The sequence below is a fragment of the Engystomops pustulosus genome, chromosome 2, assembly GCF_040894005.1.
Source record: "Engystomops pustulosus chromosome 2, aEngPut4.maternal, whole genome shotgun sequence".
NCBI classification, from domain to species: Eukaryota; Metazoa; Chordata; class Amphibia; order Anura; family Leptodactylidae; genus Engystomops; species Engystomops pustulosus.
In genome coordinates, this window is record NC_092412.1 from 89,200,812 (window position 1) to 89,216,780 (window position 15,969).

Consider the following 15,969-nt stretch of genomic DNA (forward strand, 5'->3'; position numbering starts at 1 on the left):
GGAAACCAACATTCCCAATCCACTCACAAAACAGCTGCCCGGCTACCAAAATACAAGCAAGTAGTCTGTTGGATTACCAGATAATCCTGCCATTCCCACATTACCATAAAGGTTTTAAAGAGAACCTGTCACCACATTTGGCACATATACAGCCAGTAACAGGTTCCAAAGAGCTTTAGTGACTGACTGACCCCCTTCTTTTAGCTAAAATTTGTTAAGCTTACATCCACATAAATCACATTTTATGTTATATTACTTGGCAGAGGGGGCGTGTCCTGCTCAACCAGGCCCTCCCATCTAATCCTCCCCATATGCCTTATGCCTCCTTACTGGTCACAGTTCATGTCATGTGGCCAGAGTGACATCATCTCAGGTCCTTTAGCGTTTTAATAAAAGCAAACACTACATCATGTATGTATCTGACAGCATGAAATCACAGCAGTCTCCATGAACTTCTACTCCTTTCCATCCTCCATGGAGGCTGCTGTGATTTCATGTGATCATATACATGGTGTACAGTTTGCTATTCTTAGAAGACTGAAGGACCTGCGACGATGTCACTGGTCACATGTCATGAATGTTACACAAGGCACAGTGTAAAATTGACAATAATTCCCATCTGTACATAGAGCTTTATATGTCTGTAGTTGAATATTAGCAGACGGTCCCCATGTACAAGGAGGCAGGGAAGTGATTTGAAGAGACACAGAGCTGTCAGTCAGAATAATGGGGCGTGGCTCACTGCAGCCTGAGAGAGAGTCACAGATAGAAGTCATGAGTCACAAAAGCTAATTTGCATAGCAGAAAAATGACTGTAATTAAGGTACAGACATTGTTTGTCAGGGGAGACAAAATCTGGTGACAGGTCCTCTTTAAGCTTTATCCATTTGACAAGACATTGTTTTGTCCTTATACAAATCACTGGTCAGACCACACATGGGAATATTGCGTACAATTTTGTGCACCAGTGTATAAAAATGACATAATAGGAATAGGGGGACTAGAATACAATGACAGATTACCAAAATTGCTGTTATTGAGCTTTGAATAAAGACAGCTGAGAGGAGACCTCATTACAATGTACAAATACCTGAACGGACAGTACAAGGATCTCTCCAAAGATCTTTTTATACCTAGGCCTGTGACCAGGACAAGGGGGCATCCTCTATGCCTGGAGGTGAGGCGATTCTACCATCACCATAGACAAAGGTTCTTTACTGTACGAGCAGTGAGACTATGGAACTCTCTGCCGCAGGAGGTTGTTATGGTGGACTCTATGTACATGTTCATGCCTTTCTAAAGAGTAAAAAAAAATAAGATGTTTTTGTAAGTAGTTTATGTGGATCCAGGGAGTTATTCTAACTGCCATGGTAGGAGTTGGGAAGAAAACGTTCACCATTATGGCCCAATTGGCATCAGCCTTCCTGAAATGTTTGTATGAAGGGCGACTACAAGCATGGTACGACCAATTTACACTGTTAAATATCTTTAAAAGATCAAAAAATAGACAAACATCTCATTATTGCCCCTAAAAAGAAACCAAACACAACATACACTATGTAGTGTGTGTATAGTCCGCCTCATGTCATTCCAGCACAGCCAAATAGGTTTGCTGTACCCTTTTGTTGAGTTTTAGCAAAATAAAGATATTTCTACTCAAAGTACAGTAAACCCCTTTATATCAAAGAACGAATCACCTGCAGATGAGACAGCCGACGTCAAGCAGTTTATATAATCCAGATTTACATTCCTGCTTCATGACAAAAACTATTCCATCTCTACAAACATTTTCATAACTTTGAGTATTTGTGAAGACGCCCAGCGCTGTGCTCCTCGGGGCCATGCACCCTATGCAGTCACTACAGTCATTTATCACTGTTTATCCTGCACTGTGGAGGTCATCATTTTATTACATAATAATTGGCCCCCAGTAGTGGAGGAATAGAAGGCTGCTGACTATTTATGAGCTGAGCCATCTCTTGCACTGTATGTATATCTATGCTGATGCTTGAAGCCAGTAACACACACAAGTGGAATCAGTCCAGGGTCAATAAGGTTACCCATTAATCTCTCCTAAAGCTCACACAAGTCCTTGGTGTCTGGGGCCACCACACTTGTTGTCTTATCTATATGGTTAGGAGGCGCTACAGGTGCAGAGAGAATATGCTATGCTTTCAGCTTCAGTCTTATCTTACTGAAAAAATGTCTAGGCTTCCTTCATCTCATGGGAAAAGGAAGACTTAGAAAACATTTCCTTAATTGCGCCCTTTCCTCACATCTAGTGACACGGCAGATGCATCTAATGCTTCGTAGACTGTAAGCGGGCACAACAATCCGTGTCACATGCAGGAGTCCCATTACTTCTCCCATCCTAGACTTTCTTTGATCTCAACAAGTCTTGCCATGTGCGTGTGAGATAGTGGGATCCTTACATTCCTCCATTATCTCCAATCAATCCTTCAGCTGTCAGCAGCCAAGTCAAAGCTTTGATAATTACCTTCCTTAAATGGTGGAAATATCCGAAAATAAACTGTGGTCAGTATGTGCTGAATTCACAGAAAGAAGCATCAAGTGAGCGGCAGAGACTGTGCTGTGAACCAATGACATATTACTCTTGGCCGGCTCATAGAAAATACAACAGAAAGAGTAGTCCCAGAGCAAGAAAGCCGAGCCAGGAATATCTATCACATGCCGCGTGTTTACAATAATTAGTACTTCTCAGGAGAGGTAGGCACGGCACAGGCACAGCAGGGGAAGAGAAATCCAGATGAAAGCGATACATGCGGTCCGTTCACATCTCACTTATTTCATCATTGTTTTGCATCAGTTATTGAAAATCAGATAAAGAAGGTTTAATGGAAAGACTTGCAATTGTTCTGTGCATTCAACCAATTCTGGATTTGGTTCACAATAACTACTGAAATAACACGGATGTGAACTTGGCCTATGTGTCCTTGTTAAACATGGCTCTCCACAGCCAGACAGCTGGTGACGTCACTCAGCTGTCTGCAATTCTTGTGCAGATCGCAGGTATCCTGTGCGGCTGCGCAAGAAATCAATTCAGAATAAATCGCGGAGGCCATCTTTGGAAGACTTCAGAGCCACACAGGATACCTGCGAGCTGCACAAGATAAAAAGATCTTGCGCATGTGCGTGAATTCTAGATATCCGGGTGACGTCACAACGTGTAACACATTTGGAAGGCATATAACAAAAAATGATCCCTAGCATGTTTTGTCAGCGATTTCAGAGTAGAGTATGGCTGAAATATAAACAGAAAATAAGCTCCAGTTACAAAGGGATCTATCGTCTGAACCATAGCATCTAGAAGTGCATTTTTCATGTCTCATCATATTTTTAATATCATGGGGTTGCATTTCTGGGTGCCATAGAATCAGAGATATCCATCTTTCAGTCGGGAGTGTAATTTTCATATACAGCTCCCACTCCTGACTGTAAATTAAACTGTGATATTAAAGTGAAGAGTCTGGTCTTTAAAATGAAACTAGCACGGTTTTTCTTGGTTATATGGTTCAGAAAATATCGCTATTTAAAATGTGGAACCCCCACTTGTCAGCTGAAGACAGCATGGAGAAGGAGGAAGCTGACAGATACAAAGGCTAAAGGCAGCTACAGGTCATTGGAAAAAAGGACAAGGATTGTAAACCAAGCACACTGACACACAGGGAATATTGAATACTATCAATATGAAGTGCAATTTGTTACGCAGAAAACAAGCCCTCACACAGATCTTTACATGGAAAAATAAAAAAAGTTATGGATTTTTGAAGGTGGGGAGAGAAAATGAAAACACAAAAACGAAAAAAGGGCCTCGGCAGGAAAAAGTTAAAGAAGAGCAGATCCTGCCAGAGGGGGTACACAACAGTATGTCAGTGTGCTTGGTTTAGAATCCTTGAACCTGGTAATAGATACCCTTGGAATTCGCCATTGCTAGAAATTAGAAATTGGCACCAATGACTCTTATTCAATTTAAATGCATTTATTAAAAAACTGAAAATATGATTGATTATAAGTAAATTAAAAAAAATAAATAATGAAATTCCCTGAAAATAAGCCCCAACCAAGTTTTTAGAGCACAAAAAAAAATTATCAAAAAATAATTATCTGTGTTATTTTCAGAGTAAAAACATAATATAAGATCGGTCTTATTTTCACAGTACTGAACAGGGAGTATACTAATGCTCTATACATCTATATGGAACAGTTATAGGAGCATTTCCCAGAACTACTGTCTCTATAAGTGCTTCCCTGGAAAGCTGTATTGATATAGAACAGTGGTGGCGAACCTATGGCACGGGTGCCAGAGGCGGCACTCTTGAGTCCTTTCTTTTGGCACCCGGGCCATTTCCCCAGCATACCAGACAGGACTCAAAGAATCTTAAAGTGATACTTACTTCGCTACTTGGGATTTTAGGAAGAGGAAGAATGAGTAGACTGGGCCAAATTATCTTTGGAAGACCTCCTGCTGGCCCCACGATTCTCTGCGTGCAGAGGGACACTGGAAAGAAGCTAGAATAATGCAAATTTTCCATCTTTCTACTGTGTTGGTGTCCTCAGGAGGCCAATATTATTGAAAGTTGTTTAAAAACAGGGAGCAATAAGTTAGTGCTTTAATTTTTGGTGGCACCTCGCGATAAATAAGGGAGGGTTTGGGTTGCAGTTTGGGCACTCGGCCACTAAAAGGTTCACCATCACTGGTATAGAACTTTATTACTGTTTATGGTATAAGTTATGTGATGATAAAAAACAAAAAAGAAACTACAGTAATCGTCATACACCATTTGTACAAAGAGTAATCTCCAACAACAAACTTCAATTTCCTATTGTGATACATTATGAGCTGTAAACTGTGCTACATCTAGACCACTACAGATTTTAGTGAATCTTGTATTTCTTATAAAGCTACAATTCTAGAACATTGCTTCTTAGAACTGTGTTGTGACAAAGCAATAGACAAGTAAATTCATAAATGGCCAATTCCAGATTGAGGATACTAGCACAAGTAGTGCTGCGTTATCAGTGTCAGACGATGTTAACGCCTAGATGACAATATAAAAAAAATAATAATAATAATTATTATTTATATAATAATATCAATATCCTTGCTTCCATTCAATTTTAAAAATATATAAAAGTAAAACTGGCTGCTCAAGTGCATTGAGTCATGAGAGGGTCTGAGTCATCATCAGCATTATCTGTTCTAACTCTTCCCCCCCTCCTCACCTCCTCCTTCATGCAGCAGTTCGCTGAGCCAGGCTACGATCACACATTCAGTTTTTCAGACCCAGATTTCAATGCCAAAAATGCAGGTGTGGATCATAATGGGTGAGAACAAAATCATTGAGAGCTACTAATCTTATTTCACTACAGTCCTGATTTGGACATTGAAAACTGCATATGAAAAATAAAATGTGTGAACACACCACCAAGCTCCAAGCAAATCTCTGTCAGCTCCAGTCTGCAGGGAAGAATGGGGCAGAGCTGGCAGAGCGGAGAGGAAATAATAATGATGACGATACCGGGACTTAGATGCCCCCATGACTTGATCCTCTTTGTTGGCAGGGAGTCCGATATATATTTTTATATACACTTTTAAAGGAAATCTACCATCAAAATTTACTCATAAATCCAGGGCACCTAGGCGGTGTTAGTGGAGCCCCTTTACACTGTAGCTTCCCACGCTGTAACACCCTTACCCTCTGCCTGATGTAATCTCACTGCAGCAGAGGAGGTTTCAGTACACAGAGGGAGGGGTAAGTGCTCATGCACTGTGTAACAGCCTTTGAATCTGCAGAACGGAGGGAGTCTTGTAACCCCCCCCCCCCTCCTGCACCCTTCTGTATCATTGGCATAATTTTAAAAGGAGCACCACTCACTCCAGCCATGTACATTGGAAATAGCAATAAGACCTGCACTATAATTTGCGGCATGTTGCTTGGCCTATTCATCCTGCATGCACTGTGCTTCACCACACTGTGACCATGTACAGACCTAAATGGGAGCTGCGTACATGTGGCCTAAGAGCTGTATATAGCATTTAAGGTGCAGGTGTATATAAAATGTTATACAAAGATTATATAAAATCACCAAGGCCCTTATAATACAGGAATCTACATATTATTATGACAAGTTCATGGCAGGATCGCACCCGAAAAGTGAAGAGAAACAAAATTAGAAACAAACTTCCTCTTGGATTCTTCTAACCAGTCTCTTCTTTGCACAAGGGACTTACCAAATAGGGAGCAGATGTTAATGGAAAATACCACCCATTTCAATATTTCTACAGTAACAAAAGATAAACAAGCAGCAGGGTTCTCAGATTTTTAAAAGGAAACTGTAACCAGGGACTTCATTTTCACTAAAGTCAGGTTGCAAAAGCCCATTACAGCTGCATTGCAAATATGCTTTTCTTCCTTTACATTACAATAGAATTGGGTGTTATAACTTACCTTCCACCCTGACTGAACCGTCTGTGTAATCCTAGGGGTTGGGCTTTGGTGTGCATACATTTCCAAAAAACAACATGTGACCTGTCTGTGCTGCAGACTACTCAGCTCTTGGCCCCAACCTTTGTGCTCCTGCAAGCTCCTCCCTTTCCCACTTATGTCAACTCACTAGCTGTGAGCTCTGTGAAGGAGCAAAAGGAGGGAGTCTACAGCACAGACAAGTCACTTTTTTTTTTTAAATGCAGCCAAAGCAAAGCCCAACCTCTGGGACTACACAGAGGATTATGTCTAGGACGCCAGGCAAGTTATAACATATGCTTGAAAAAGGTGCTGAGTCACTGAAACATCACCATATGGAATAAAGACACCCTGATTTTTTCACTACCCCGGAGTGCTGCCTGTTCCAGATAGTACGTATTAGTATCCTCTGGCCAGGGGATCTACGGATTTGCACCCAACCTATGGCAGTGCTGCTCTGAATCTTCCTTGCTTCTATCTATCTATAAAATTTTTCTGATCAGGAAACAGAATAGGATCTGTGATTAATAACTATCAGACTGAAGATACTGCAAAATTCAGATAAATGATCTAGCCTTTTTATTCCATACCATGCAGAGCCTTGTACATCGACAGCACACGGCTTGTTATTTCAGCCCATCTTTGTTCATTTGGATGAGTTGCGAACAGGCCATGTTATGAATGGACATGATTCTTCTATACAGCTGAGCAGTGAGGCTATTAAAATTACAAAAACTAAAAATGTATTTATCTTTTTGGCTTTAAGGGGCAAATTTATCAGGTCTTGTGTGTCAGATTTCAGGCGTACAAGTACTAAAATAGGTGAAATTCCTGGTGCACAGCGTAGTACTGCCCTGCACTTGCAAATCTTAACCCTGCTACCATTCTAGTCAACAGTTTTATTAAAGTTCATTGAGCTTACAAATCTGTATTTTGGAGAGGAAACATGTTTTATATTCACAGGGTATTCTGCTATACTGCAAAGATGGCACCATAAAGCCTGCTCTCTCCATTACAATAGAGTCACATGAAGTTTTCCATTCCCAAGAAGGAATAGAAGAGTCATTAACTGCATTGGTCAGGATTTCACACCTTTTTTCTCTCCAAGAAATCCTTATTACGGGATAACTTTGAACATAGCACGGACTGGATATGACCTTCCTGTACAACCGGGGTCAGATAACCTAGAAGTGTTACTGTTACCCTACAGCAGGGGTAGGGAACCTATGGCTCAGGAGCTAGATGTGGCTCTTTTGATGGCATCTGGCTCACAGACAAATTAATAAATAGTGATTGGTGTGTTGTGCGTCCAAGACACACACAGCTATGATCACTATACATGTGATCCAGGTGCCGTTGCTGCCAGCATCATTACTTAGGCGATGGCACCTGGGTCATAGAGGGGAGTGGACACCCGATGCCACCGTTCACGCCTCCCTTTGACCCAGACGCCTTAGCCTAAGCAATGATGGCGGCACCTGGGTCATAGAGAACAGCAAGGGAGTGACAAGGAACCAGCTGCAGGGAACATAGGTAGGTTAGTATTAATTTTTTCTTTGCAGTGTCTACCTATCTACTGGGGGGCATATTCAAATTGTATGTCTCCCACGGAATTACACTTTAATATAAGTGGTAAAACAGTGATAACCTCAACCTATCAGGCCATGTACATCACCATTTGGGGCAGATTCTATCACGAGTGGTAAAAAAAATCCCATTACAGAAAAACCATGAGGATCCCACTAAACTGTTTAGTAAGTGTAGCAAGTTTTGATATGAAGCTAACCTGAAGAAATGCCATGAACAAGCTGATCACATAACCAGACAGATTCCACAGCAACAATGAACCGTGGGGTTGTCTCCCCCCCCCCCCCTTCCCCGAGCTAGCGGTAGCTATACTGTTACACCATGGTGATCTACATCTTAACAGACTACAAAATAAAGTAGATTATAATACGATGATCGGGCTGGGCCAACATCTGGGAAGAAATAAGAAATACTGGTCAGAGCGGAGGTTACAACTCCTGGATTCTAGTATATCCAGTACTACAAACATACTACAGATTATACAACCCATGTAAACCAGTATAAGATTCCCTAATCTTTACTACATAAATCAATTCAATATTTTAAAGCCATGAAATAAACATGCATTCACAAAAAACACACAATAACTACGCTTGCTGGAGGAAGCCAACACTTTCAACAAAAGAGAATCTTCGATGACAAAATATATTGTGTTGTAGAGATACACAGATTTTTCTGGTATATTGGCAAATGAAGTAATGTAAACAAGGTCCATGGAAAAGAGGTCTCTTGCCATCACAAACACTGAACTGACAGAACAATCAAAAGGAAACGCATAGATCCTGTTTGTGAGATGTCTAAGCCGTACTGTTTAATGCTAAAGCCCATGTCTTTCCACAAATTAAAAAAGGCACTTATGGAAAGGACAGACCCAGAAGTTAGGAAGAGCAAGGTAAAGAAAGGCACCAAAATTTTTCAGAACAAATTTAGTAAAGGAGTTAAGCAAAAGCTCATCTCTGCACAGGTTTTGGGATCACATAACTGAGAACTATAAGTGGAGCCAAGCATAGGCCTTAATAGCAATGCTTGCCTAGATGGCACAAATCCGACACAGAACACATGTGCATGTATGGCGGATGCTAATTAACTGAAAGATCTGGAAAATGGAACTTATTTTTTTTATATGGTGTACAACCACAGCACAAACTCTATTGTTGTGTTTCGACAGATCCAAATGTAGCATAAGTGGAGTAACGAGTTCAGCGGCCGGCTGAGCGTGTGCTCTGCCTCTCCATTCGGTGGTATGGAGATGTGGCGATAGCCGGGCTGCTCATCTACATAGTCAGTGAATATAGCAGCAGGCCGCATGCTCTTTCTGCTGCACCACCCATTAGCAAGAGCGAAATCCCAGTTCTAGCAATTGGTGGGGGTCCCAGCAGTTGGACCTTCACTGAATGTTTATCTATGCTGCGATTATGGAAGACTTAGAAACCTAGAACAAACCCTTTAAGTTAGTATACACGTGGTAAGTTAGCCAGAAGTAGACTACACAGAGATTGTTAGTGGTCTCTTACCACGGAAATGCATTGTTCACATAGGAGATATAGAAACATAATACTAGGAAACACCTACTGGTAAAATTGCTTCTTTTTTAATGTACTAACACCCAGCACAGCTCAAAATGAAACCAATCAAAATTCACAAGTGATTATATTTTTTTTAATCTTATACCACTACTGCATAGCTTTTAAGTGGATTTGCTGCACTCGGGTATGGAAATGGGAAGATACTGCATTCATTCATTATATCCAAACCACAATAAGCCCACACTGTAATTTAAAATTTTTACAAATTATAAAAATTCACAAGCATATGGCATGCACATTTAAAAATGTCAGATATTTTAAGCCATTGCCAAAAGGAAATAAATGTTTTTTTTTTACATTCTTAAAATAAAGTGCTATTTTAGTTCAGTCCTGCAATCACTTTATAGATGCATTCAGCTTCTGAGGGTGAAAATACATGGGGTAAGGGTAGATCACTTGAACAGCAAGTAAAAAACTGGGCATGACGTGCCTGACGCACTGCAGATTTACAAAATAAAACCTACAAAAATGACAAAAGTAGCTCGACTCTCACACACGTATGTGGTGGAGTTAAAAAGTCCAGAAGTGCCTGATAACAGAGAGCAAAGTAGAGCATTATAGACAAGTAGACGTAAAATTTTCTCTTAACCTCCCCCATAATCTTCGTACCTTTCACGGATGTCACTTGATACAGTATAAAGTGCTTTACGTCTCAGTAATATATGGTGTCCGTAAACAATAGACACCCACTTATTTTCACCTTTACTAAGCTTGTGTAATATATTGTCCACAACACCAACTGGCAGAGGGGTGTATATACTGTTTACGAGTACATGACATGCAGATTATATTTCATTATTTATAGTGGAGGAAACTATAATAGGACGTGGCAACAACTGAAAAGCCATTCAATAAGCCAAGATGTGGCCGGAAAGCATTTTGTATCATTTCAATACAGTTTAATGTAAATTTAGGGTACATTCACTCGAAACTGGCAGTGACACACTTCAATACACTGGAGATTAAGGCTACATTCACACCAACATATGGGGGACGTATATACGGCCGATATACGTCCCCCATAGGCAGCAATGGACATGTCCTATCTTTTCCCGTAATACGGCACCATGCGCCATAGGTTGCTATGGAGAGGGGGAGGGGTGAGCTGCGCTCACCTCCTCCTCTTCTCCCCGTACACTGCCGTTGCCCGCTACGGTACGGTACGGGCGGGCAACGGCAGTGTGAATATAGCCCAAGCAGGAATGAGAGCTGCTCACCCCTTCCCTCACCACAGAGCAGCCTAACACGTGTACTGTGCTTACCGCACAGTGACCAGGCACCATAGTGGTCAATGGGGACTAATATGCGGACACATATCGGTCCCCTCAACGTTCCCGTGAATGAGGCCTAATATTGATGGATACATACATACATATCATATACATATGCACCTACATCTTAGGGTATATTTACAACACTTACTAAACACATTCAAGTAAATTCTGAAAAAAGCAACACAGAGCTCAATGGGGACCAATATGGGACAGCATATCGGTCCCCATTATGTTCCTGTGAATGAGGTCTAATATTGATGGATACATACATATTATATACATATCTACCTACATCTTAGATATATACACAACACTTACTGAATACATTCAAGTGAATTCTGATAGGTTTGCTCTCTGAACAGGTAGGGATTTTGAGCAACGAATTAAAAGGGATTTTCTACGAACTCTGTCCAGGTGCAAAAGAAAAGTGTACTTGCCCCAAACAGCCTCATTGTTCCTACGTGACACCAGCATTTCAGGTCTGCATAACTGCAAGCGCTGAGAGGCCTTCTTGGACCAACCACAGAACGCCAATTGGCCACTACTCACTGGTGCTTTTTGTTAGCTGTATGGCTGCAACGCATGTACAGATCTATATAATACTTCACAATGCAGAAAACATAAAATTATGGAAAAAATATAATGTTACTAGAGAAGCCACTAAAATTACGGAATTAAAGTTTATAACACATGTATACATTATAAAATAGAAGTTGAGCCATGTCATTCTTTTAAAAGAAGATTAGTGTGCACTTGGATAGCTGTGGCCTCAGGATGCTCCCCTCCTCCCTCCCAAAAATATTGGACCAGTGTCATGAAACTATTTTCACACAGATGTGGAATAGATTTGGACAATGTACATAGAAGGTGAAAGCAAGGGCGTGGGGATGCATTCCCTGCACATATCGTATCTTTCCACATGGTTCCTGAATACCGGGGGAAATCTTTCCAGCCTCATTTTATTCTTTGTTGATGGTTTCTTGTTTCCTCCATACAGAAGTCTTTATTCTTACATCCCGATGCAAACTTTTACTCTGAAAAAGCTTTTTACAGTTATTACTAATTTAGGCATCATTCACACGAACGTATGGGGGACGTATATACAGCTGGTGTATATATGTCCCCCTGACATGGCAATGGCCTCACGGAACCGTAAGGGAGTGGTACGGTGCAGCACACATGCGGCACTGTACGGTTCTGTAGCCCATAGATAGATAGTGCAGGGCACCACGTCCTATGTATTTCTATGGAGAGGGGCAAGGTGAGCAGCGTTCTACCCTTCCTCCTATCCCCGGCACTGATGTATGTAGCCTTATTGCGCTTTTTAATGTCTACTTCTTCAGCGGCTTGTCGTTTCTTGAAGTTTTTAAATCATTCACGTCCTTGCTGGAATAGAAGTCATATCTGCATACATTTGATTCCTGAAGGGGCAAAGCTGCAGTGTAAAGCATGGACAAGACCAGTTACAATGAAAGAGAGCAGCTCTTAAAGGGAACCTGTCATCACATTTTCACATATACAGCTAGTGAGAAGTTCCTATACAGCCTTATTAACCGACTCCCTGATTTTAGCTAAAATGGTTTCCATTACATCCCCTTAAATGAACTTTATCTTATATTACATGGCATCAGAGGGGGAGTGTCCTGCCAGCCAGTCACTTCCATCTTTTCCTCCTCATGTCCCATGTCATGTGACCAGGGTGACATTATCAAAAGGTCCTGTTACATTTGCAACATCTACCTCATGTACGTATGTGATCACATGAAATCACAGCAGACCTCCATTAACTTCTACTACTACTAATACTTCATGGAGGCATACCGTGATTTCATGTGATCAGATACATACACGGGGTAGACATTGCAGATTTAACAGATCATCCTGGTCACATGACTAAGTGCCCAATGATATAACATAGCTCTCTCTCACTATTTTCCATACAGCAGAATATCATAGCTCTTAGACCTGTTAATCAGGGACAAGGAGGCAGGACAATGCAAGTAAAATTTTAATATGCAGGACTCACTGTGAATGACTCACAGGTGACTTGTATATATAAGATTAAATGCTGAACATTGCAACCATGGATAGGAACCATTTAGGGATACGGGCAATACTTTTTAATCATAGATTTTAATTTGATCTTTATTTTGGATGTGTTCATTTGCATGACAGGTTCTGACCACAGAATAAGAGCGGTGTATCCTAGATGTTCACTGAAGGAAACCTGCTCATAAAACGTGACAGCTTCCCATAAAGGAATGTTACAGGAGATCATGAATTCCTGGGACAGCTGCATGTGACTGGGTGTAAAGACGTGACCGAGTCACAGCTGTAGGTGACATACCTTACATGACCAGGAAAAACTAAATCTAGATTTGTTAACAGTAAAATATTCTCAGCCATAATATATACGTGTGATTAACCCACCCTACATCTATACAAGAAATACCTGTACAACAAAGGGAAAGCTGCAAATTTGTGAGCGATTTTCTCAGACTGAGCGCACAAAGCAATTTATGAGACCGACTAAAAAATTGCTCAGCACTTAAACTATATTCATCTCAGTTCCAAGCCACCTACTCTACACAGACATCAAAGAAACAAGTCATCCAGCTAAGGAGAAAGCCGACACGTGAAGAGGTAATTCCAGATCACATGACAGAAAATCTGTGCATTCATTTCGCTTTTAATGATGTGATAAAACATGCAGCTCCAAAAAAGAAAGCTCAACTTTTAATAAATATGCATAAAGTAAGGATAATCCAGGACAGAAAAGCAGAACCTAGAGAATATAAATATAACACATTTCTTAAAAACATAAATGACAGATCTCGTTCTCACATTACTAGACATTCTATCTTCTGCACAAATTCCCCATCCCCCATCTGCAACAAGTGTTACCATTTTACAACGTGCCAAATGCTGTGGTACAAAAACACGCCAGAAATAAAAACCTGGACTCAGAAGTATCCAAAGTGTACCCAAAACTATAGAAATAGAAATACTAGTGGGTAAGAATATTTACTATTATGCCAAATTACAGGGAAAGATTATGAACTAGAAACTAAGCAGCAGAATGTACACCTGGTGTGATTGTCTACATTATATACAGTATAGTATACAACAGCACAGTGGAACGTACCATACAAGCACCATTGATAACAGGGACCCTGTAGCGCCACTTTAATACACTGTAGTTAATGTAGATTTAACTGCATCAACGACCTTTGTTAGTTATCAGGTAATACGTGAGCAACTATAAAATCTAATAACGGCTGCCAACATCCGGATGACTTGTCATTGCTATAATAGGGGCATCTGCTCCTCAAGAACTTACAAAATAACACATTCCAGTCACTAGCATATTAGTGATCACTAACAACATACCAAATAAAGTACGACAGAAGAGACCGAGATATTGGAAGCCCACTGCCTTACGTTTGTACTATCCACAGGTGATGGAGCAGCATTAGTGCACCCTTACCAGCTCTGCTGCGTGGCTCTCTGCCTCCAGTTCAGCCTCCATGGCAGCTGCGGCAGCATCCTTATACTGCTGAGGAGACTCGATCACCAGTTCCTTCTTAACACTTTTGGATGTGCCTGCCTTATTTTGCATCTTTAGTGAGCCACGGTTCCAGTAACAGGTCTTCAAAATAAAAAAATGCTTCACAGTATTTCAATAGGAGCGAACATGTCAGAAAAGCAGAGGGAGTGGGAAGTGCCTCTCCCAGCTTTGGAAGGCTCAGAGCAGGAAAGAAAAAAAAAAAAAAAAAGAAGATAAAAATTGGAGAGAGTTCTTTTCTAGTGAGAACTCCAGTGCAGTTGTGAGCCGGCCTCTAAAGGGGGTTGGAATACTGTCCGGGCTGGAAAAGGAGGATCTGTTTTCATGACACAAGGAAAACAAGGCACAAGTGCTGCGCTGTGCATGGTGCAGATGTTCTCCTCACAGCGCCTGCTTCATGTTATACACAGGCTATCCACACTGCTTCTCAGCCCCCATTGTTACCTCTGCAGCCATTTCTCTGAGAAATGTGCACACCCATGTAATGTGTAACTAATCATAAGGGAGGGAACCCTACACTGTCTCGCTTCTTCTAATAAACTGGCTCCCCGCCCAGCCAGCGACTCCGTCTTAAAGACCTACCATAGTGAGCACCTGTGGTAACATACTAGAACCTGGCAACAGCATATTTACCTGCCATTAATACAAAGGAATTCCAGACAATGGTCTCCCATAGCAAGACACGCAATTCACAGTCACAGGGAAGAGATTTATTATTACTGGCACAAGGTGCTATGCTGCCATACAGTCACCAGGGTCAGGCCAGGTCACAAGTTTTGGTGATATTTAGCAAATTGCTTGTATAATGTAAACGGGTCACATGCAGATACGTACTGCAAGAAAATGTGGGGAAAGTGCTTCGGCCCAACACCATATCTTAGGTTTAGTCTACCAGCAAATACTACAGACAGAGCAGGAGATGCATCAACCAATCTACACCACAATTCTGGAGACAGTTGTACAGCTTCAGTGTTTTGGCTTCCAAATGCATGAAAAATGCTGTTCGGAGAAACTCACTCCAAGCTATGCAGGATTTACTGGATTAAACTGAGGGTTAATTTAGATTTTCTTTGTCTTTGTTTGCCCATGTTTTGATGCAGTTACAAATGCTGTTTTGCGACTTTCCTTTGAGCCAAATGAACATAGAACAATGCAAAGAACACTTTGACACTGACCCTGCTTGCACCAAATTCATCATTTGCATAGACTAGCTTTCACAATTGGACTGTATTCATGATTTGCAACTTCCCGTTTAGGCACAAATTGACACCAGTCCCTACTACTCTGGTCTATGTTCTGCGAATTTTGGCGTTTTTGTAACTTTTTGTACGACTGTCCCAACAACCCACATACCATAAAACACTGCCAGCAGATTTATCAAGTCAAAGCCATTAATGAATCTGAGGCCAGTGGAGCTCCAAAAACAGGCATAGAATGGTCTTAAGGGGCCTAAAGATAATTTACCTTCAGTG

General features: G+C 41.1%; 1 protein-coding gene across 19 annotated transcripts in view; it reads right to left on the minus strand.

Moving 5' to 3' along the window:
• The window catches only part of DOCK9 (dedicator of cytokinesis 9), a 164,046-nt gene that overhangs the window by 99,554 nt on the left and 48,523 nt on the right, over positions 1–15,969 (minus strand). For 4 of the 19 annotated variants that reach the window (XM_072135487.1, XM_072135472.1, XM_072135483.1 and 1 more), the window contains exon 1: positions 14,420–14,687. The exons of 13 other annotated variants lie outside the window; for them this stretch is intronic. In XM_072135487.1, coding sequence (XP_071991588.1) covers positions 14,420–14,551 — 132 coding nt within the window. In that variant the 5' untranslated portion in view covers positions 14,552–14,687. Of the gene's footprint in view, positions 1–14,419; positions 14,689–15,969 lie in introns of those variants that run through there. 2 more of the 19 variants (XM_072135485.1, XM_072135486.1) reach the window with 1 other exon arrangement.